At 36.9% G+C, this 22,794-nt stretch overlaps 1 protein-coding gene across 5 annotated transcripts in view; it reads right to left on the reverse strand.

Annotated features, from left to right (window-relative positions):
* Positions 1–9,568: 9,568 nt before the first annotated feature.
* LOC142358530 (roundabout homolog 1-like) overlaps positions 9,569–22,794 on the reverse strand; it is a 187,213-nt gene continuing 173,987 nt past the window's right edge. For all 5 annotated transcript variants that reach the window (XM_075409942.1, XM_075409925.1, XM_075409933.1 and 2 more), the window contains exons 7-15: positions 20,254–20,366; positions 17,472–17,640; positions 15,458–15,638; positions 14,552–14,869; positions 13,058–13,242; positions 12,820–12,959; positions 11,486–12,125; positions 10,675–11,199; positions 9,569–10,398 (exon numbers count right to left, since the gene is read on the reverse strand). In XM_075409942.1, coding sequence (XP_075266057.1) covers positions 9,788–10,398; positions 10,675–11,199; positions 11,486–12,125; positions 12,820–12,959; positions 13,058–13,242; positions 14,552–14,869; positions 15,458–15,638; positions 17,472–17,640; positions 20,254–20,366 — 2,882 coding nt within the window. In that variant the 3' untranslated portion in view covers positions 9,569–9,787. The remainder of the gene's footprint in view (positions 10,399–10,674; positions 11,200–11,485; positions 12,126–12,819; positions 12,960–13,057; positions 13,243–14,551; positions 14,870–15,457; positions 15,639–17,471; positions 17,641–20,253; positions 20,367–22,794) is intronic.

The raw sequence follows: 22,794 nt of genomic DNA on the forward strand, positions 1-22,794 counted from the left end.
TTGCTCTGTTTGATTTGGTTTTTCGGTTAGGTTCGTTTCCCAATTCCTCTTACCAGGGACTCAACAAGAGATTTGATCTGTATAATCAGTGACGTCAAAACATAACATTTCGCAGACTCAATAACTTTTATACGAAATTTGATAATTCGACTTTTAAAAGCAAAAAGAAATGGGTTAAACCTTTATTTTTCAATCAATTTGATAACCAAGAATACATCCATTTTACATAGTATATTTTGATGAGGTACAGTGTTACAAAAATGAAGAAAACATTTTGTTTTTCAGTCTTAAAGAACTTTAGGTGTTCAATTCAAGGATCCAAATGAAATTCAAGAGCGGAAAGTCTTTGAGAAGAAAACTTGAGATTAAAATGGTATGGAAAAAGCACAACATACACCTTTTTATATATTTAAAAATGCTCGTCTTGTCACTGTCTTTTTACTGGTCGCAAATTGATCACCATTTGATTCTTCTGCTTTAAAAAAAAATTTGGTAATCACTTATTTGTTTTGAGTGCTGTGTTGAAATTGGTGCGAAAAACTCTTGGCTTAGCACTGCAGTTTTGATTTCCTCAAAAATTAGCAAAAATAGTTATTTGGGAGGTGACTGTATTCGCATATTTTAGATAGGTGGTCTAAAACAAATGGATAACTATGATTAACATAAATCTTCTTGGCCAGTGGACTTAGCATTGCAGTTTTGAATAAATAACCCAACAACATATAGTGGACATGTTGCTTACTGTAACATGTACTTATCTGATGATTACTACTACTAAGTTATATGAAGTAACTATATACTGTACCACAACCGGTTCATATCTAGACATATATCTAGAAGCAGATGAATAGGAAAACGTTGAAATGGACTCAAAATTGATCTAAGATATCAGCAAATTTAACATTTACCGAAAAAAATCAATTTCTTGTTCAGATGTACATATCGTCAAACAGATAGTGACCATTCTTAAACTTCACACGTTTGTCATACATTTTCTAAAAACACTGTTTTCACCTGTGACATTTCCTGGTTCAAATAGACTCTTAAAACATTGCCAAAAAATAGTTGCCCCATCAATGCTCAAAAACAGAACCCCGATACGGTTCAAATTATTTTATGAACGCAACAATCCTTAGTAAACATTTGGAATATAAAAAAAGAGGGGATGAATTTTATTTAACCCTTGAGAGAAGTGAAATCAAGTGCCTGTTTCAAACTGGCGTACAACTCTGGCCTTGTTGAAGAAGAATGTCGTCTGGAGGATGACGATGAATGCATAGACTTCTCTCGAACTGAACGGGGCGTGGTAGTACCTATTCAAGAAAATGTTACTCATAACGCGGATCTATTCTGCCCCCACCCCCATTGTTTTTATAACCCCAGTTACAAATTATGTGTTGTTCTATAGCACGTTACTTATGTAGAAAATAATACACGTGCGCCTTCATAAAACATATATTCCCACTAAGCTGGGAGACATAATAGATCCCATATTGCTATCGATTGCCCTACTGATGAAAATTTTAAAATCTTGCAAGAATCTTGCAAATCTTGTAAGGGAATGCATAGTTCTTCCATTTTTCTCCAAGATTTGCATCCACCCTGCAAGATTCTTGCAAGATTTTGAATCCATCTTGCAAGAATCTTGCAAGATTTTGTAGTTAAGTTTACCTTTTTGTCCTGGTTACCTTGCTGCTTTTTTTCTTTTGGTTGAGCTGAAATAAGTAATCAACTGTTGGAAAATCCGCTGAAGTCAAGTTAAAAAACCTGATTTCTTTGAGATTTTCCAGTATGATTTGGTGGTATGTCCCTCCTCCTTTTTCACACCGGGCTTGGGACTGGCAGTGGCGGAGTTACTGAAGAAATATTGCCTTGATTGATATCTTGTTTTTGCTTTGATTGATATCGGTATCTTGAAACATTTTCCAAGATTCTCGCAAGATTCGCTCATCACTAGGGTGTACACCCCCCTCACCTTCCAAGTGTTCCTAATTTCCTCCTTTTACAAATTGTGTGTTATTATATAGAGTAAAATTATAGCACGTGCTGAAAAAGGTAAAAGATTTGCCGGAACTTTTCCTTTTGTGCCCCCCACTACGTTATGCGCCTCCAGTTACTGAACTCGTGCCATTGCATAGTAAACCATCATTCAAAAATTTGGCACCTGCGTCTGGGGGTTGCAAATAATGTGCACCCACTAAGCTTGGGGGCGCAAACAGAGAAGATCCCGATTTGCCCACTAAGCGGGGGGGGGGGGTTATTGGGAAAGACTGCTGACTGCTGGAAAGAGAACCTCATTACTAACTGGCCTTTCTTGACGATGTCTCCCTTTGAGTCCAGGATCCGTGGTCTTCAGAGATTGCAAATGAGGTTGTAATCTTGGCGCGACTGGAAAATGTGGCTATACGGTAAGGTTGACCAGGAGTAATTCCGCTGTATGTTTTCCTCTCTTCACAGCTCGTGTCGCTCCGCTTCACACTGCTGATAAATGCTATGACGAAATTATGGGTCATTCCTATTGAAGTTATATGACCACTAATTGGTGATGATGATGGTGGTGATAATGGTGGTAGTGGTAGTGGTGGCGGTGGTGGGTGGTCTATAACGTAAGGACCCACAATTATACCCCTTACAAAACTGTACCTCCATTATGGTATGTTTGGGGTATTTGAATTTCATAAAGGGGAGTAAGCGTTAAAATAAAAAAATAACCACTCAGTTGGTGTTATAATAGGAAGGAAACAAAAGTTTTGAGCCCCTCAGGTGCATGTTCTAGCAGAACAGCATAGATCTATAATCCATAAAGACAATCTACATACGTTAAGTTAAACTCCACTATGTATGAATAGCATGTGTGTGGGAACTTTAAATTAATATGCCTAATAAGAGGCGAGATTGGTATAAGCAATGCTTTGGCTAAAACGTCTATTCTGGGAACGGAACAAACCCAAGGCTGGAACTCGTTAGCAGAGATAAATGAGAACAATAAATTGACTTCTTCATTCAACTTGACTGGAATTCATAAACCAATCGAGATGTCAAAGATCAAGCGCGTAGGTTTTAATATTGTCATGAATCAGTTAACTGCTATTGCTATATATATGTTAGACCATCTTTTTTCAAGGTTTATCAGTAAACCAACAAAACAGAACATAGCTCTAATCGTACTCTAATGATTTTTCCGTTTTCTAAAAAGAGAAACCTAAGAAGAGTATAAAAAAGATAGAACAATTTGCATAAAAACTTTCTGTTGAGAGTATAAAATTTGACCGTCAACTCGACGGTTGTGTGGCGATATCGCTAATTTGCTCTGCCTGATTTGGTTTTTCGATTGAGTTTGTTTTCCAGTTCCTCTTACCGGGGACTCAACAAGACATTTGGTCTGTATATTCAATGACGTCAAAACATACCATTTTGCAGACTCAATAACTTTTATACGAAAGTTGATAATTCTTTCTTTTAAAAGCAAAGAGAAATGGGTTTTACCGTTATTTTTCAATCAACTTGATAAGCAAGAAAACATCCATTTTACGTAGTATATTTTGATGCAGTACAGTGTTACAAAAATGAACAAACCAATTTTTTTTCAGTCTTAAAGAACATTGGGTGTTCAAATCAAGGATCCAAATTTAATTCAAGAGAGAAAAGTCTTTCAGAAGAGTACTTCAGATTACAATGGTATGGAAAAAGCACAAAATACACCTTTTTATACATTTGAAAATGCTCGCCTTGTAACTGTCTTTTTAACTGATCGCAAATTGATCACCATTTAATTCTTCTGCTTTAATAAAAAAATTTTGGTAATCACTTATTTGTTTTGAGTGCTTTGAGTGCTATGTTGAACTTGGTGTGAAAAACACTTGGCTTAGCACTGCAGTTTTGATTTCCTCAAAAATTGCAAAAATGGTTATTTGAGAAGTGACTGTTTTCGCATATTTTAGATAGGTGGTCTAAAACAAATGGATAAGTATGATTAACATGAATCTTCTTGGCCAGTTGGACTTAGTACACTGACACTAGTGCTTTTGGCAGGAGCGCTGGCTATTTAACTGGAATGGGGATAGGACCGATGTTTTTAAACAACCAAAGTTCAGGAACATTAAGTTCCTCCTCAAAACTTGAAAATTAGAAGACAAATCGATACACTTATTTGTGATTTTCGTTTGAATCCTCGCATGCAACGAATTTGTAAGTCTTTACCATTCCACTCCACCACGACGAAAATGTATAAATATTTGATATTTTTGTATTGGGGAAACTTGTACGAAATTTGGATGTCCTTTTGAAGATCTTCAAGTGTTACACAAAAATCTCTGTTCAGATATTATTGCAGTCATGATCTATTCACCTACTTTTTCTCAATATTTTTCACATTTTGTAGTTTTATTTGCTCTCTTAATAAATTCGTGATGTGAAAACTCATAAAACTTTTCCCGAAGAAGGATCACAATGCGTCAAAATAGGCACCGAGGTCTCAGAACACATTTTCGTTAATCTTGGAGTACCGCAAGGCACAGTATTAGGACCCCTCATTTTTCTTTTATACGTTAACGATTTTCAGAAAAAACCAAAGGTGACTGAGCTTGTTCAATTTACAAACGATACTAGTATTTTATGTCAATATGAACTAGGAGAAATAATTGCAACAAAAAATGAAAATATTTCATTAAAGACGGAAAGTCACAAAAGAAAAATCAACTTACTTTGAATGCTGATGAAAAAGAACTACCTTTTTTTTCTACCAGAGACGAATTAGAACCAAGAGTTACTTTTAACTGAATTTTAATAAAAACTGCTGAGAGTTGTCGTTATCTAGGAATACACCTTGACTAGAATTTGACTTTTGAAGCACATGTAAATGTAGTTTTAAAAAAAATGTCCGCCGCCATTCGCTCACTCTATCTAGTAAGAAACCATATACCTTTGGAAGTAAGGCGGCAAGTTTTCAAATCTTTAGTCCTGTCTCATTTTATTTTCAGTGGAGTTTATTTACAAACCTTGTCAGCAAAAAACATACAGCGTACAAATCGACAGAATAATTAGGGCATAAAAATATGTTATATGCGTCATAAATTCGATCATTAACGTGATATCTTTCTCAAATCCCATGTCCTACCAGCTGAATTAATTAATTCAAAGTTTAGTATATTAAAACTCCACACAGACTTGAATCAGGGGATAGTGTCAGAAACATGTGCAAACCACCTACAATTGAAACAGAACAAACGGACAAAACAGCTGATAATAAGAACGCAAAAGTATACTGAGCAGAGTAAAAGATCTTTGATTTTGAAGGTTATACAAAAATGGCATAAGTTACCCTTTAACGTAAAAGCGACGGAGAACAACACTCTTTTCAAAAGAACTTTAGCAGAGTTTTTGAAACGTCAGCATGAAAATTTTTCAATAGATAGACAGTTAGGACCATTTGTGTCCGATTTTTATATATAATGGAACGAACAGCTTAATGGGTAACACCAATTAATAACCAGAACATTAATGTGTAATTTTGATTATTTCAAAAAATTTTCCTGATTATTCCGAAGGCATGTAAACTTTAACATTTCCGTTATTTTATTAGTTTTCTTGTTTGAAAAAGATACAATAAGGTAATGTGGATTCGAACAGGCCCAGTAATGTGCATTTCAACATAATATTCCGACCCGCTTATCCACATTCTTGATTTAATTGGCTACCAAATGAGGAACAGATAGAAAACATTCAAAAGTTTAAAATTCGTTCAACAAAGCACTAATGGAAAAATTAATGCAACGTTAGTGGGTCCATGAAACTTGTTAATAGAGGAAACAATAATAAAAATCAAATAAACGTTAATTAGGAACAAAACTCATTATATGAACATAATCAAACGCACATAAGATAAAACCCAAACAGAAAAAATGAACCTACACTTCATTAGAAAAGATATGGTACCTGTCCTCAATGCGATAGGGTAACTGGTTGACAAAAAATAGCTATAAAGGGCGAAGTTCAAACAACGTTTCTATTTTTGAAAACAAACTCAAAAAGATAATTATTTATTTATTAGTTGCTGACTTAAATCACTAATTTGTTCGTTTATATCTCCATCGGAAGCAATTGAGACCGGTCATTATTCAGTGTACGTCATACGACTACAAAAGAAGGACAAATACCAGCAGACTTTAAAAGTTCAAATCAATTTTGATCGACATTTCATGAGAAATTAAAATGTCGAAACCATCAGTCAAAACATATAACCAACTGAGAAACTAAAGTTGCAATGAAAAAATGTAATTGAGACATCGAGGTTGAATTCCAAGATGACCAAAATGAGAGCAAAACGGTGACAGTTGAGAGAACCTTTAATTTTTTAAAAGAACTCATTTGGAAATCATTAACTGAAATCTTTAAAGTTTAAATAGTTTAAATTAGACGTCTTGGGGAAGCAATTGTTACCTATCTTTGACAAGTATTCTTTACAGCCAGTAAAAAAAGATAAACACCGGCAAAATGTTAAACCAATCCACAAAATTTGTTGCGATAATTGAGTCTCACCCATAAAAGCATAAACTACACAAAAAAACAATTAACAGATTTGGTTGAGACTTTTTCAATTCTGTGCATTTTTCCAACTATGCATTGCTGCGATAGGACTTGTCAATTATGTTAATTTGACAAGGAAACAAAATGAACCTTTACAATTGCAATTATGCTAAAAAAAATTGAAAACTCTTAGTATCAGATCCAACGAACTATTATTTAAATATAAAGGAAATACACAGATTAATTTATAACTCACAGGAATTGACTTTTGGGTTGTCTTTATAGAGTCTTTACAAACAATTAGGACAAAAATTACGGAAAAATCTAACGTTGCTTGAAGATTTGATCGTAATTCCGCCGATTGTTCAGAAAAATTAACATCTCGATAACAGTGTGTAGAAAACGAAATACAAAAGTATCTTTTTAATTCCATATTTTACGCTGGACGGGCTTTCTAATGATACCACTCACAACACTCTACGATGATTATATCGATCGCCCAATTTTCACTCAACAAAAACCCATTTGAATATGTAGTTTCTCACTCTCACTAAAGTGGCTCAGAACAATACAGCAACTCTCGTTAAGGGCGTTACGCTAGTTCCGAAGACTAAACAGAGTGAAGCCGAAACTTTAAAAATGTGCTGAAAACTGAAACCTGACACGTATTATACAGCAATATAGCATGTGGGTTCTCACAAAATTACTCAACATTAATTCGCTAAGTTGGGTTGCTTTCAGATTTTAGCTCACTGTTATTTTCATTGCGTGTTCTCTAAAATGAGTAAGACCCAAAAAATTAAACAAACATGGTCTGCATAACTCTAACAAATTTTAAAAATCCGCTTAAGTCAGTCTTAATTATTCCACGCATGGTAGACAGGGAAAGCAGATGATCTTGGTGCCAAGCAAGAAATGATTGAGAGCCGAAGTTTTTAGGTGATTAATATCTCAAATGACTGGAGCCAGCAGTTTAAGTTTCATTGTCTGTTCAATATCTGGAACGACATTCTCCGTGACCGATCGATTCCCCAATACCTTGTCGCATGGACATACTTTTTTTGTACTTTGATACAGCATTGCAAACACGTCGCGGTTTGCTCTGCTTGTTCCTGTTTTCGACTCAACGGTGCCAAAACTAAAATTCTTTCTCAAATTTCTTTATCAATTGGTATTTGCCTTGGAGTTTTACATTTTACAAATCCGTTCTTAATATCTGTTTCTACGGAATGTTGATAAAAAATTTTCAGCTCGTGTCTTCTTGAAGTCTTTGCTCTATTGAGTAAAGCTGACCCAAGTCTCAATTGTAGAGGTCTGCTAGGTTTTGCTCTGGTGCGGGCCACAGTATTCTCACACTGCACCGCTTGACTATAAACTTTTTTGACCAAATGTTGACGTTGTTTCTCGATCATTTTAGGCCTTTTTCACAAAGTTTGGAAACTTTTAATAATAATTTTTGCTCACATTTTCTGCAAAAGCAAAATCACAAACATTGTGTCTGTTTTAGCCTCACATTGGTTCTGAGACACTTTAATCAATTATGGGAAGAGTTGATCCACTATCGAGGAACTCAAGTTTCTAAAACATGTTACTACAGCTCTTTAATGAGAGAAGAGATATCTAAAGCAAGCTAATAACTTCGTTACTCTGGTTCGTTGTCGCTCTGCTTCTGTTGGTCACGTTATTGCTTTTTCAGTGTAGCTTTCTGTCGGCTTTCTTCTAAAAGTTTATACAGTATACCTTCACTGTTCAATGATACCATAATTTTAATACCGTGTCCTCTGACCGTATCTTTAACATTATTTTTCCTGAAAAAACAACTACAAAATTCATGAGTGCCATCAACTGCCAGAAAGATTTTGTTTATTTTTTTGGCAATCATAACTTGATGTCCTCTAGAAGTGTCGGTCTCCATTCGTTTTTTTAAGGTGTTCTGAACGCTGAAAATCCTTCAGGCGCAAAGATCATTCTCAATAGTCTTTTTTTCCAACATAATCAGATAAACAAGATCAACAGCTTCCTTAAATATTTTGGGTCGACGTATCTACGGCGATATAGATTTTTTAACTTGGTTGAAGATCAACAACGTTCTTCTAATTTCGAACAGGTAATGATAACGATGATAAAGCCTGTAATAGAAGTTATCCTCATGTTTTGTAAATAATTCCTAGTTGGAGTACTCGTACGTCAGAAAGAAAAATTGACATTGTCGAAGTTAATTCTAGTTTCAGTATTTGAAGTTTATTGTAATTTGTACATTGAGTAAGGTGATTTATAGAAACGTGAATTCGTAAGAAAAAACTACTGGTCACGGTTTTTGCTTGAGTACTCACTAGTTGTTTTTTAAGTTGTCAAAAACTGTAAATTTGAATGATTTTTGGCCGTTTTTCAAGTTTTATTTATACTACCTGTCGTTTAATTTTTTATGTCAAAGCTGCATCTTTGGTTGGCTGTAGACAATGCTGGCAACAGAATTTGATACCAGATTTTGATAACGTCAATTTTTCAATGTAAATTTGATGTCATAGGAAGTTTTCCTACAATAATAATCTATACGAACAGTATAATTCAACGCAAACCAGTCTTTAAGAATACGATGCAATTATAATGAGATTTCCTTTTTGTGCATGGCAAGACTGATTTTTTGAAGGTAGTGATGCATTTTTATGTTTTTCATGCACTAGTTGTAATTACTAACTAAGTATATTGAAAAATCGTTAAATATTAATATTGGCTTTGTTTAAATATAGCTCTATAGTTCTCTTGTTATGCTATTCCAAAGCTACTTTCTAATTTGTCCTTGAAAGTGCTTGTTCATTTAGCAAGCCCGAATCTAACAGAAGAAGAGAAATGTTTTCTGCACAAAACGGCAACTGTTCCACCTCAATTGAATAAGCTCGAAGCAAAAATGGATCAATATTTGAATTTCATATTCAAAAGTTTTTTAGGACGGTCTTTCCGGCATTTTTTTCTGCAACAGTTGAGTCAGTTTCCATAAAGTTCTTGCAAGCAGCTCAATCTTTGTTCAATGTCGAAAAAGAAATGTTGTGAATACAGATTTTTTGTTAATAAACAGCCCAGGACATATTAGAAATTAAAATGTACAAAAATAATATAATTAGTTTTTTTTCTATTTGCTAAGTATTGCGGCAGCTAAGTCTTTGTTTCCTTTTCACTCTCCGTTGATACCTTTTCGAAGAGCTGTAAAAGTATATAAAGTGTTTTTTCTTCATCTCAGTAATCTTTTTGGTGAAGGACGGAGTTAGCACGCACTGTCTACTGACATGTTTTTGTTACTACACGAGTGCTTTCGGCACAGTTTGTCGCTCGAATGCGACGATGTTCGGGAATCGGCCTTCAATGTCTGGCTCGAAAAATTGGGTAACTCCTCATAAGCGCCAGTTAAAACCCCCTCCGAATATGTGTCTGATCGTCTGTTCGGGTCTAACTCGTGGTAATAGGCAGGCATGTGTGAACAACCCGGGGCTACATTTGGGCTTATGTGATTGTTTCTGGTTTTGTTCTGCCTGGGAACAGTGGTTGAGTGTGCTTCGTGTGGGTAACTCGGGATGGTGGTCATTGCCATTGGGGGAGGGGGTGGTGGTGAAACAGTAGATGACTTTGGGGTTCCTGGATCGTCGGCAACGACAGTCGAGGCTCCGACAAGTGGCATGATGGTGCTGTTGCGTGGCAGAATGGTGACTGGGTGGGCGGATGAGGTTGGTGGCACTGGAGGATGGTGGGTGGAGGCCATTTTGTTGGCCATGCAACTGTGGAAAGATGTGGTTCGCAGCATCAGGGCATTGCTGCCCATTTTTGGTCGCAAATGGACTGTGTAGGCGGGTGAACAGGAGCTGGTTGTTTGAATCATACCTAAACAATTGATATTTTTGTCAGAATTTTTCAAGAACATTTGCTTTTTGTCCAATAGACACGAGCTAATAAGTTGATGCGTCTTGGACATTGAAACACGATGTAAGTCCAAATCGATTGCATACAATCCTTAAATGAAATGATGATGATGATCGAATTCGATGGTCGCGTTAATTTAGAGTTTCAATTTTTTGAAACATTTTAATGGTTTTAAAATGGGCAGGCACAACAGTATGATCGAGCGAGCAAAATTTCAAACCAAAAAAGAGCACTTACTGTTTGGCTTTGGATTGGTCGAACTTGTGCTGTAGCACATGGTGTCCTGAGATATCGGGGTGGCCCTTTCGTAAAGATTCGGAGAGTAGTCTTTCGGATCGTAGACTGCGTAGTGAGGCACCAAACTGCCACAGCAGTGACTGTGTGACGTCACAATCTGATTGGGGGAGGGATCTCCTCCGGTCGCGATCTCTTCATAGCTCTCATCGCTGCCGACGTCGGAGACTAAATTGGGAACCGATCGACTGTCGAGGTCCGCCAGACATTGCTGTTGGTTACTGCTGTTTGGTTGCTGGAATTTACCAGACTGGGCGCCATTTTGTGCCAGAAAATGCTCGTTTGGCGCGACACAATTACTGAAATTGGTGGTGACAACTTGGCAACTGAGTGGGTTCTGAGGATGTAAGGTGAGAACGTCAGCACCTGGATTCTGCATCCATTTTTGGGATCTGGGGTCATCGTAAGCTGTAGCATAGGTTCCCTGTCTAAATGCCTCCATCGTGCAGCACTGTGAGTTTATGTGACCTGAACAACACAATGTTTCAATAACCTTGTCACCAATGTGTTATTTTTTCACATTATTTTTTGGTCATGCAAATGTCAAAGCTTAAAGCAAAGGTTGAGTATTATCAACAAAATGGTACACCAAAGTTATACAACCATTTTGTGCAGTTTTTGATAGCACGTCATGTCTTGCATGATAAAATTTTAAACTTATTTTTTTCACTTTATCAAACATCTACATTAATCGCTCAATAAAATCTGATCGGATTTCGCAGATATTGCCATTTTTATAAAAAAATTTTCTTACCTGAACCGGAGAACTTTTCCGACACATATCGTCTAATAAGGAACACACAGATTACAAAGAGCAGCAGCCAGACAACAATTCCAGTCACCACCAGCAACCACGGTTTCTTGAACATGGAAACCAAAAACGAATCTCCGCTCCCCCCGTTGGGCGACAGTTTTATCAGCACCGGGTTTGAACGGATACCCACAACTTGACCAGACATAGCCGCAACTTCAATTCTGATCTGCGCATACTCTGTGGGCAATGGGAGAGAAACTTGCGTTGCATCTGGACCGAGTTTGAGAACTTTCTGTTGGATCAAGTTCTCGCCGTTATAGCACCAGACTTGGTACCCAGTGACTTCACCATCTAAAGGTCCAACTTTGGGCTTTACCCACTCGATCAGAACTGAAGCATCTCCGCTGGGTCGTGCAGACAGTTCAGTTGGGGGTTGAGGAGGAGGTTTTGGGACTGTTTTCAGTTTCACAGCATCGGTTACTAAATTCTTGCCATTTTGGGCCAGAGCGATTACGATGCAATCGTAAACTGTGGAAGCGTTTAAGTCACGGAGTCGGAAACTTCTGTATGAGCCATCTTTGATACTGTACTTGAGTTCTCTGATGGTCTCGTTCAGGTAATTGCACTTGACGTCGAACCCCTAAAATGTCAAATCAACAATGTCATTTTGCACGTCAAATGTGACAACTTACTCAAATATTGCTCACATGGCAAAAGTTTTTAACAACCAGCTGGAATTCTACTTTTAAAATATTCTTATAAACTCTTAAAAACTGCCATTCTCTGCGATGTTAATAAAATCTTGAAGATCGTTTTTCTAATTTAGTTTTCTTAAAAAGGGGCAAGTTAAATGTGACAGTTTCAATTTTATTCATGCTAGCAATTTTTAATTAAGCATGTCTAACTGTAATTGTTGCGCATGGTTATAAGTTCATTCTAGTTATTAATGCACAACTTAATTTTCAAGCACTGTCAATCTTTTTGCTTGTCTGCTCAGATCACTTAACCATTCAAGTCATAAATCTTCATTCTAATATCTTTATAGAGTGATATAATAAATTTATAGTAATTCAGCATTATTTGCAGCTCAAGTACATTCAAGAATTGGCGCATGTCGTTGTATATTCAAAATATTACCTTTTCAATTAGATTTTAATCAAAAATATCCTTATGAACATAAATAAACTAAACCATAATTATGGGCATAAAATAAGCCTCAATAATTCTCGATCGACAATTTATTGTATTTTAGTTATAAAAATTAATTATAAATTTTTTTTCATGTTTAGCTGATTAAGTTAGTGAGTACAAGTGATTGATTGATCTTTATGTACCATAAAGCCTCGTTGAGGTTCGATCGTCCAAAACAGTTGAATTTGGGAGTAAGAAACAACCTCCCCCTTCAAAGCAGCCTTCACTTTTGTGTCTTGAGACCCCGTTTTATCCACGCCTCCGTCCAGGGAAGAAGTGTTACCTGAAATTAAATTAATTGTAATAACTAGTTAAATAGTTATAATTGGGGGTAATGGTCTGTGGGGGGTGCAGACCGAATGGTAGCGAAACAATTTATACCTGGTAGGGTAAATTGGGTAATTGGGCTGAGTTTGGTTGTAAAGCCAGAATTGACACTTCGTGATCTAACGGCCGCCATGCACTTTGAAGAGGGTTTAAGTCCAGTTATTTTGACAGTTTCTGTGTCCAGTACCATCGAGTAACAATCCAGAGATCTGTTCCATGTTGACATCGTACCATCTTGGCTGGAATACAGCAAAACAATAAAGCTAAATACACTCAAATATCACCAAACAAACATGTAATCGGGATTAATCTAATTATAAAATAACAACCAATTTGTGCAAGAACGCTGCGAGTCTATTCAGAATTTACCTTTACATGCAATTAGGCAAAACCTACAAAGTCTTCCTATCTCCGGGATTAATCTACTTGGTCGTGAAAATTTCTACTCAGAATAAAGTGCCTTTGTAGACGAAATCTGATTGGATAAACGCGATATTGAGAGAGTTTGGCACTTCTAGACCTCTATCTTTGCACATGAAACTAAAACAGTGTAAATCAACGCAATAACGGATTATGTTTTATACTGAGCCATTTTTAAGCCCTATTTTCCTACCAAATTGGTGTTTATGGCCCTAATGAATCTAGTGCTAAAATTGTGGCAATAAACTATTCTAAGTATAATTTATTAGTTGTACTTGCTAGTGATGTTTAAAGCGGAGGACTCATTTAAATAAGTAGGCTATTTAACTTTTACTTTCAGGCAAATATTGACAAAAAAGTCATTTTTATAAAACAAACGACTGAAACTTCGAAGGTATTCGGCCCAACACGAACTGACTGTTTACCGGCTTACAAGTTTCCGAAAAATATCCAGTCAACAATGCAAAAAAGACCAGAGAACCAACTATATGACAAAAATTATTGCTTGTAAAAAGGAAAAATAGGAGAACCTGTATCTTCACAGCCATGTTCAAATCGTTTCTTTTAGTGTTACTAGTTACTATGTCAAATCTGAAGATACTATTTCGTAAGTTGGATCTTTTCTGCTAGCGCCCCCCCCCCCCCCCCCCCGCTTAGTTAGGCACTCCCCATTTATAAATGTGTAAAGACACTCTTGTCTAGACACTCTTGTTTCAATAAAATGCAAGTACCGCTCTTACAATTCACGAAAACTTAGATTTTGGGGGGGGGGGTGCAAATTTAACGGCTATATAAGGCTGGGGGGCGCTAGCAGAAAAGATCCCGTAAGTTGATGTAAAGAGTTCACTATAATGAGCAATGACTTTGATATTCTAAAATTCAAATCAAATTAAAATAAATTTTACTTTGAGAGTAAGCTCCTCATATCAATAAGCTCCTTGTATTGTCTCGAATAGGCATTATTTTAAAACAAAATTACAGTGAAAAGCTATCATTTTTGGTAGATTGTTGGGTGATAATTTTGCGCTCATAGCACCCAGGCCATCGAGGAAAATAACCCTGTTGCAATTTTCTGTTGTATGCGCAGACGTTCACAAAGTCCTCTTGCTTATTGAAAAATTAACTAACCAATAAAATTCCAGCGTCCCGCAACTGTTTTCATAGGGGTTCAACCACGCAAGTTCTACCTCACTCGAGTTCACTCGCACAACATAGGGAGCACTTTGACCTCCATATAGATATAAGGAAAGCTCCATTGCATCTTGGGCTCTAATGACGTCATTGTCAATTGTCTCAGTCAGCTTCGTCACTTCGACCTTGGCGGTTACTGAGTCCTGGTCGTTGCCGCCACAGAACACCACACATCTGTACTCGCCGGCATCATGACCAGAGTCATCGTCTCGAGCGAACAGGATTTGAAGGTCGCCAGAAGGAAGAATCATTCGTCTAGAAAACACAGTTATGCAGTTTGAAAATCAAAATTTAGCTGTCAAAGACTTGGTGAACCTATGACAATGAAAAGAGAAATCTCAATTTGACTAAAAATGTCAATACCCGTCAATAGCGATTTTCACAGTTGCTGTTTTACTCAAAACTTGTGAAAACTTTAAAAGTGAAAAATTTAAATCTCTATTTTTGAAAACTTTAAAAGTGAAAACTTTAATTCTCTATTTTTGAAAACTTTAAAAGTGAAAACTTTAAATCTCTATTTTTCCTAAAAATTGGAAGTCTCTTCAACGATCGATTCAGTTTTTTAAAGCGTTTCAACTGAACCACTTTTCCCCAGTTACCCAGGAATAATAAGTTCCAGATTCGCACTAAATCGTACTAAAATTACACCACTTAGTACGAGTTAGTACGAATCTTGCAATTTAACTATTCTGCAATGTCTGGGGTTGTAGCTCGCGCAAAAGATATCGGTTGGTCAAAATTGAGTCAACGAAAGAAAAGCCAGGCTAACATTAAGTACCAACCCCCCCCCCCCCCCCCCCGTTCATTGAAAGTTGGAACAATGGTAGGTTTTGTGAAGCTTACCTCTGAGTTGGTTTGACGATGTCGAATGAGAAGCCTCTCTTTGACCTGAAGTACCAATCGACTCTGTGGTGTTCTCTGTCCAGATTCTCAACAGTGCATCTCAGCAGAATCGTAGAACCAGGAGGGGCCACAACTGCATTGGGAGTGCGCTTGAACATGGGCACTTTGCAGCCATAGTGATCTGTCAAAACACAAAAAAGTTCACTGAAACTCCGAACACAGAGAATTATGATGACAGCAGCATTGATTGTGTAAGCTGTCTGATCTTTCTGGCAAAAAAGCTGCTTAACTTTACTAAAACTTCGGACTCAATAATCAGCAGAAAATAAATGAAAGAATTACAAAACAACGGGGTGGTTCTGTTCATTAGAGCACATTCTCGCAGCGAAATGCTCGATAGTTTAACAGCACTCTTAGTAAGTATATATAAAAAGTTTTGAGCACCGTTTTCATTCATATCACATGTATACTTTTAAGATTTTTTTTAAAAAAATTAAGTTTTTCGAATTCGAATGACCCTATATCAAATAGTTTTTGGTCTATGGAAAAGGAAAAAGCCTAGAGTCATATAACTTCAATTGTTAAGATTTCGACCGCTTTTCGGGAAAACTTTAGTCTGTCTTTCATGCTGGAAGACTTGAGGTCAAGAGGTGATGGCGAAATTTTAATTTCGAAAAGTGATGATTAGTCATACAGTCAACCAAGTCATGGATTTTAAGCCATTACTCACTCAGTATAGATCGGATTTAGCATTTTCGATCGGAACCCATCATCTTCACACATTTAATTCCATCGAGCACCCTTTCCTCTCTCCCTTTGGTGGGAGAAGGGTGGGAGGGATAAGAGGGGTGGCGGTGAGACAGAGAGGGTGGGCTATAGCTTTGGATCGATAAAGTAGGGATCCTTTTGACATGTAAATGTGAGTTGGGCAGGGTTAAAGGGGTGAGATTAAGCGGGTAAGTGCAGTTCAAAAGGGGAGGAAGGTAGGGTGCATCGTAAACAGAAGAGAGGGGGGCAGTCATTGAACAGTTTTGAGGGAGTGTGAACTAAATGGAGGGGGAGAGAGGGGGTTGAGAAGGGAAAGGGAAGGAAAGCAATCAATAAAAATTCACACGCTCGGCCCATTTGGCCACAAGCAATATCTGTCAATTGTTGAGTAAAGACACGATTTCATTATGCAAAATCAATCAAACAAGTCTATTGAGGTGATGCATTTAGCCCAAGGTTGCAAAGTAAAGTCACCCCACCCCACACCTACCCCTTACTACCACCTATATTATATAGACACTGCAAACTGCCTGCTAAACTGCTCCTTTATACTGACTGCTTTAACTGCTGCAGTTGAACACTCACTCTAAGTGTGTTGTATTTCACACTTTCTCTCTATTTTCAAACATCTTTCTCTCCCTTTAGCCTGGGCCCAATAGCACTTTAATTTACAACCCCCCCCCCCCCCCTCCCTCCCTGTCCCTCAGCCATCACCTATCTTTTTCCTTGCCCACCCTAACAGAGCTGCTCTTTTATTATTTACAAGAAACAATTCCCTCCGTTTGTTTTGTTATCTCCCTATATTTTGCTCTTGGCCGCCCACGCTAAGATTGGCATTTGGCAGTGAATGGTTCGCAGATCGTATGGAAAATGTAAATGAGCTCTGCTCACTTTAACAAAAGAATCCAATTATTTCTAAAAATGCTCATTTTTGCATCACAATTACTCGTCTCCGAGGATTTTTCACCCTTTGGGTAAAAATATACCCTGCCTTGTTGTATAACTACGTAACAAAAAGATCATACCCAATCACCGTATAGACAAAAAAACTAATTGAGAAATATTTCTACTGCCTAATTAGAATTCAAAATTGTGATCTATTGTGAAAGATAACTTTTCAAGTGTTCACGCCCATTGAGAACAAAAAGCCCGCTAAGGGCAATCAACTAAATTGGTTGAATACCCAGTTAGGTATAATACAAAAGTGTGAAATATTAAGTAGTTCATTCGTGAAATGGAAACAAACCTTTGATGATGAGCCGCGCGTGTGACTTTTCTGACTCAGCCACGCAAGATACCCCCAACGGGTCCAACTCAGGGCGCACTTTCCTGATGTAGAGGGTTTTGTTGGGAAACACTCCGACTCTCTGGTCGTCATTCTCTTGCACGGGAAACAGCAACTCCGTTTGTCCGTTCTGCAAAAAGAAGCTGTTTACGTTTTTTATGTACCAAATGCTGTGTTTTCGGGTTGTTTCCCCAAAACAATTGATTTTGCCCTCTTTCCTTACAAAAAGTTGACCGTTTTGTCTGCTTTTCTCTGATAGTCCCAAGGTATGGTATGTCTGGGACCCGAATACTCCCTCTCCCGCATTACCCCAGTATATCATTATTGAGGTAGTTATATTTGCATGGAGGCTATAGTGGAAAATGCACAATATTTTTTATTTCTTTCCGGCGACAGACTAGTTTAAGGATGAAAAAATGTAAGTTAATGGCAGTAATTTGAACTTATTGTTGAAAACAGCCTGAAACTTGACCTGACCTCAAAACACTTCGAATCCCACACCTTGTGTGAAACAATACAAACATAGAGTTTGCCATTTGGGACTGTTTTGTCCGGACCCTATGATCCTCGATTGTGTGGACAACTTTTGAATGCAAGACAGATTGAAGACAAGTGAGGACAAAAGACACTTTAATGACATTATTAATGGACTCATTAAACAAAACATAAAATACATCTGTTTTTCGCACAAAGTGAAGAATAAATAATATAACGGTATCATTTCAACCGGTCGGCGGCAGCACTGTTTGTCTACATTACTTTTTACACTTGAGTCACTCTTTGAAGTAAAAGGTCAGCGACCTAATTAGAACCCACCCTTTGGCAACTGAAAGAGCAACGAAAGAAAGCTTTGTTTACTTTCATTTAAAAAACAAACTCACAACATTCAAATTCCTGTTTGATTTCCCGCAATTTCTAAAAAACCATTGTTTTTTCTTTAAAGTGTAATATGCATCATTTGTTTGTTTTTCGCTCACTTCAAGCGATCTTAAGAGCTGTTTAATAATTCAGGCAGAGAGTTGTGTTTATTACAAGATGGCGCATTTAATATGACGATGTTGAGAACATTTTAGGTTTTTGTTGGTAAAGGAAATGCTTTTAAATCAATTTAAATTGCAAGGCTTCAATTTGATCAAGAGAAAACTCGGAAATCATGGTTGGCTTGAGAGCTTCAAGCGTTGTAGTGAAAACAACATTTTTCAAATCTCTTGTTTAATGTTTTCGGCTTTTTCCTAATTAAAGCTCCTTTTTCTTAGTCAAATCTTAACTTTGAGAGATACCGCTGTTGTTTTTTGATTTTTTGTTTTGATGGAAAGCTTTTTACAAATAAATAATGCAAAATGTCGGAATTAAATATAAAAGTTGCTTTAATCTTCCCCTTTGCTCCAGGTAAGTCAATGGGACTTAAATTGAAAGCAAAAATCGTCTCGAGTGGAAAATTCTCAACAAATATCTGTTGCTTTAATGTACTTTTAAGGCTATTGTACATTTGTAAAGACACGTTACGCTCCACTGCTTTCCCGAAAATTACTCCCTCTCTTTTTTCAAAGCGAAGATAGAGCGCCACAACTCAAATCTATTACTCATTGAGCTCTTCTTTTCTTTTTTTTTCAGCGATTTTTGCAACTTTTCAAAAGCTTTAAACTCGTTTAGATTTGATGTTTAATCTTAGATTCCTTACAAATAGTCTCTCTTTGAACTAAAACACAGATTATTGTTTTTTGAGGATGCAACAAATGTTTTTGAACATCTCGCGGCTAATATTCTTGAACAAATAATCTTATTAAAAAGAAAACAAATTAACTTCTAAGCAAACATCTATAAAGATTTGCTGTCAATTATGATAATAACAGCTTTGTTGATGAACAAACAAAATGTTCGAAAACGAAAAATGAATCAATAAGAAAGAATTAATTTAGATCAAGGTCGACAAAATCATTGAAAGTGCTCTAGGTCGTCTTATTATCATGACAATCATTTGAAGAACTCAACAAAAGTATACTGGAATCTTGAAAACTCGAATCAGGATTATTATTAACTTATTTTGATTTGGACAATAAACAAAACCCTCGACGCTTAAGTATTTGTGTTAGGCAGAATTGAGTACAGGTCCAAAGTGTCGCAAATTAATTGCACAAATTATGGCAAATCTCGGTTAAGAATAACAAAGCAATTAAATTGCCAGACATTTAACCAGGCATGAATCCTGGCCGGCTATTTATTCCCCAAATGTTATGAGAACTGATTTTTAAATTGGTTAACAAAGCTTTCAAAAACGTGCTAGCCTTAAGAATATATTATACAGCTGCTGTTCGTAATTTGTTTAGCTGATAATCACAGATATATTTTTTTAAATTTTTTTTTGCCATAATCACGACAGCAACACCTATGAAGAAATTTTCCGCAATATATTTTAGCAAGTATTTAAAAAGGCTTTCTTGATCAATAAAACCCGTATACGACTCTAAATAATTTCAATGTTTTTAATAATTTTTCCAAATGTCCGCCAACTGACATCATAACGAAGCTATGTTGAAACATTTTCTCACTCTCTCAATTTGCAAACTGATGAATCGAATCTCTAACATAAAACACTCGGAAAAACAGTTTAAACATCAAATATCGATTGTACTACCGATACACCAGCGCTTCTTAGCAGCAGGTGTAGATTTTTTACTAGGCAAAAAGTACAGGCGGGGCTATTACACTGTCATTTATTCATTTAAGGAATCTTCTGACTTACTTGGTGATGCAGTTCCCAGAATATGACAGGTGCGTCAGCTGAGCAGTGGAAAAAAGCGTCTTGGCCAGCCACAACTTCCTGGTCACTCGGCTCTATGTCGAAAATCAGCGAATCTAAAACACAACAAAATTTCTAAAAACATTCAATTCTTTTTTGTTGTTTTTCTGCTTTTCAAAAGGTGTAACCGGAAACGTCAAATTAAAAGAACCAAATATTTTATTACGTTAGACTGGCAATTGCAAAATAAAGTGAAAAGGCTCAAGTCAGTCAACAAAAACGTGATAAAAAAGTTTTGGCTAACAAAACCAAAAATGAGAGAACTAAAACAAAAATAATTTTAGGACGAAAAGACAAGAGACAATCAACAAATTTAAATAAGCAGATAGTATTGCGGCTGAGCTTAACAACTCAGAAATCAAATTGAATAGCGCTTCAAGGCCATTTCAAGATTTAAAGCTAGAATAGTGTGACAAGCGAAATTTAATGCTACATTCTATCGAAGCCAAACGGATTTGTTCATTTTGTTCAACATTTATATTTAGCAACTATTATTAGTACACAATCGTCATTCATGAAGTCAAACTATAACTCAAACTCGAACTACCTCAACCACCAGCAAAACAATACTACGACTTAACAGTATTGCATCAGATTCTTTGCGATTGGATTGCGAATCAACCTGTTATTGATACAGAATATTCGACAAAACTTCTACATGGTTAACAAATTTCCCATGACATCAAATTTACACTGAAAAAGTGACGTTATGGAAAAGTGTTCACATTCTGTCGACATCATTATCTACAACCAATCAACATTTGAATTTGACATGTAAATCCACGTGACTAGCAGCATAAAAGGAGCTTGAAAAACTACCAAAAATCAGTTGAAATCTGCAATTTTGGTTATATTAAACTGACATACAGTGCGTATTGATGCACACTTTCTTGAGCGGTAAATTACTTGTTATCGTGTCTTGTTTCTGTAGATCATATTAGTGATTGTACAGTTTTAACTTTACTTTGACTTGTGAAAAGAGAATTAACTTTGATATTCTCAAAACTTTCTTTCTGAGGAACGAAGTTCCTAAGTAAGAGAAACTTTGTGCAAAGCATAAAGTCAGTTTCTCTTACTGGCTTTAACGAAGCCTACTCTAGTTCAACATTGGTGTTACTGAAACCAATAGAGAGACTCGCTAACATTAAAGTTAGAAAAATTATTATTCTTGTTCACCTATAGTTACAGTAATTGAGCCCCTTTCTGTAATCTTTGTAGCAGAAAGCTGAAACTTTGTAGAAGTATAGCCAATTTACAAGGCTACAGTTTGTTGGAAATAGAATTCCTAAATTCGGTTTATAGCTTGAGTTATTAACAAAAACTCAACAAAATTTTGATTGTTTCAATTTGAATTATTTTGTTATTCTGAGAGAAACAAGCTTGTTAAACAGCAAAGCTGAGCGATTAGTTATCAAGAGTGATAGAGCAACAAGTAATGCAACGGTATTCTACAGTATAGCGGATAATACAGTTCACAAAAGTTAACTGCAAAAACACAATATCCGGACAGATTTGAAACCGCTGAAACGAACTGGGCGGTGTAAAGTTTTCCTTGACTTTGATAGGAGAGCAGCCGTTACATTTGGTCCGCCGACCCGGACAGTGGAAGGCAAACTGCTGTCCAATCTGATGAAGAGAGTGCCGAAGGCATCCCCCAAAGAGAATCAAACAAATCAACAGCGCAACGCCAGTGAGGCAGAGCGAAAGTTGCGAGTGCACTTCACAAATTACGTTGAAGAACTAACCTCGCTTAAAAAGAGCAAGCAAAGCAAAAGGCAATCAGGCAATCCTAACACAATCAGCAGAGAGGAGCTTCAATCAACAGCACAAAGGTACGACAAGAAGTTCCAAGACTTATTAGAAGAAGTCAACACCAAAACAGGGATTGGCTACAAAATTATTGAAGATTCAGATCGACCCAACAAACTAAAGGTCCTCTACCAACAGACTGTCCACCTCCTAGAGGAAGAAATACCCAAGCAACTGCAGCGTCGAAACAAGCTTGTGCCCTACCAAGCAAATTTCGTTGAAGAGCATCTGAAAGAAGCAAGAAAGTGCAAAGCAAGTTTGGACTATCATTGGCTTGCATATATAAGCAAAGGCACGCAATCAGCAATGAATGCAGAGCAAAGCAACACAGCTCAAGCAGTGAACGACAGCGAGAGCAACAACAACTACCAAGCGGACAACCCAGTTGCTCAAACAGTGCAAAATGGAGCAACAGCAAGTGGCCAAGAGACGGAGAATGTTTCGGAAACATCTTCAGCAAAGCAAAGGCGCGAGGAAAGGATGAAGAAATTCGATATCGAGTTCGAAACCAAGATGCGACTCGAACAAGCACGGTTCGAGCGAAGGAAGCTAGAGCTGGAAATGCAAATGAAGGAACTGGAAACCAAGCATCAACTGCTGGAGGAAGAGCGTGAGCTAGAGCGCAAAGTGAAGAGAACAGCATTAGAGAACGATGATGATCGTTCCCAATCAACT

Source organism: Convolutriloba macropyga, chromosome 2 (genome assembly GCF_964194025.1).
Source record: "Convolutriloba macropyga chromosome 2, txConMacr16.3, whole genome shotgun sequence".
Taxonomy (NCBI): Eukaryota; Metazoa; Xenacoelomorpha; order Acoela; family Convolutidae; genus Convolutriloba; species Convolutriloba macropyga.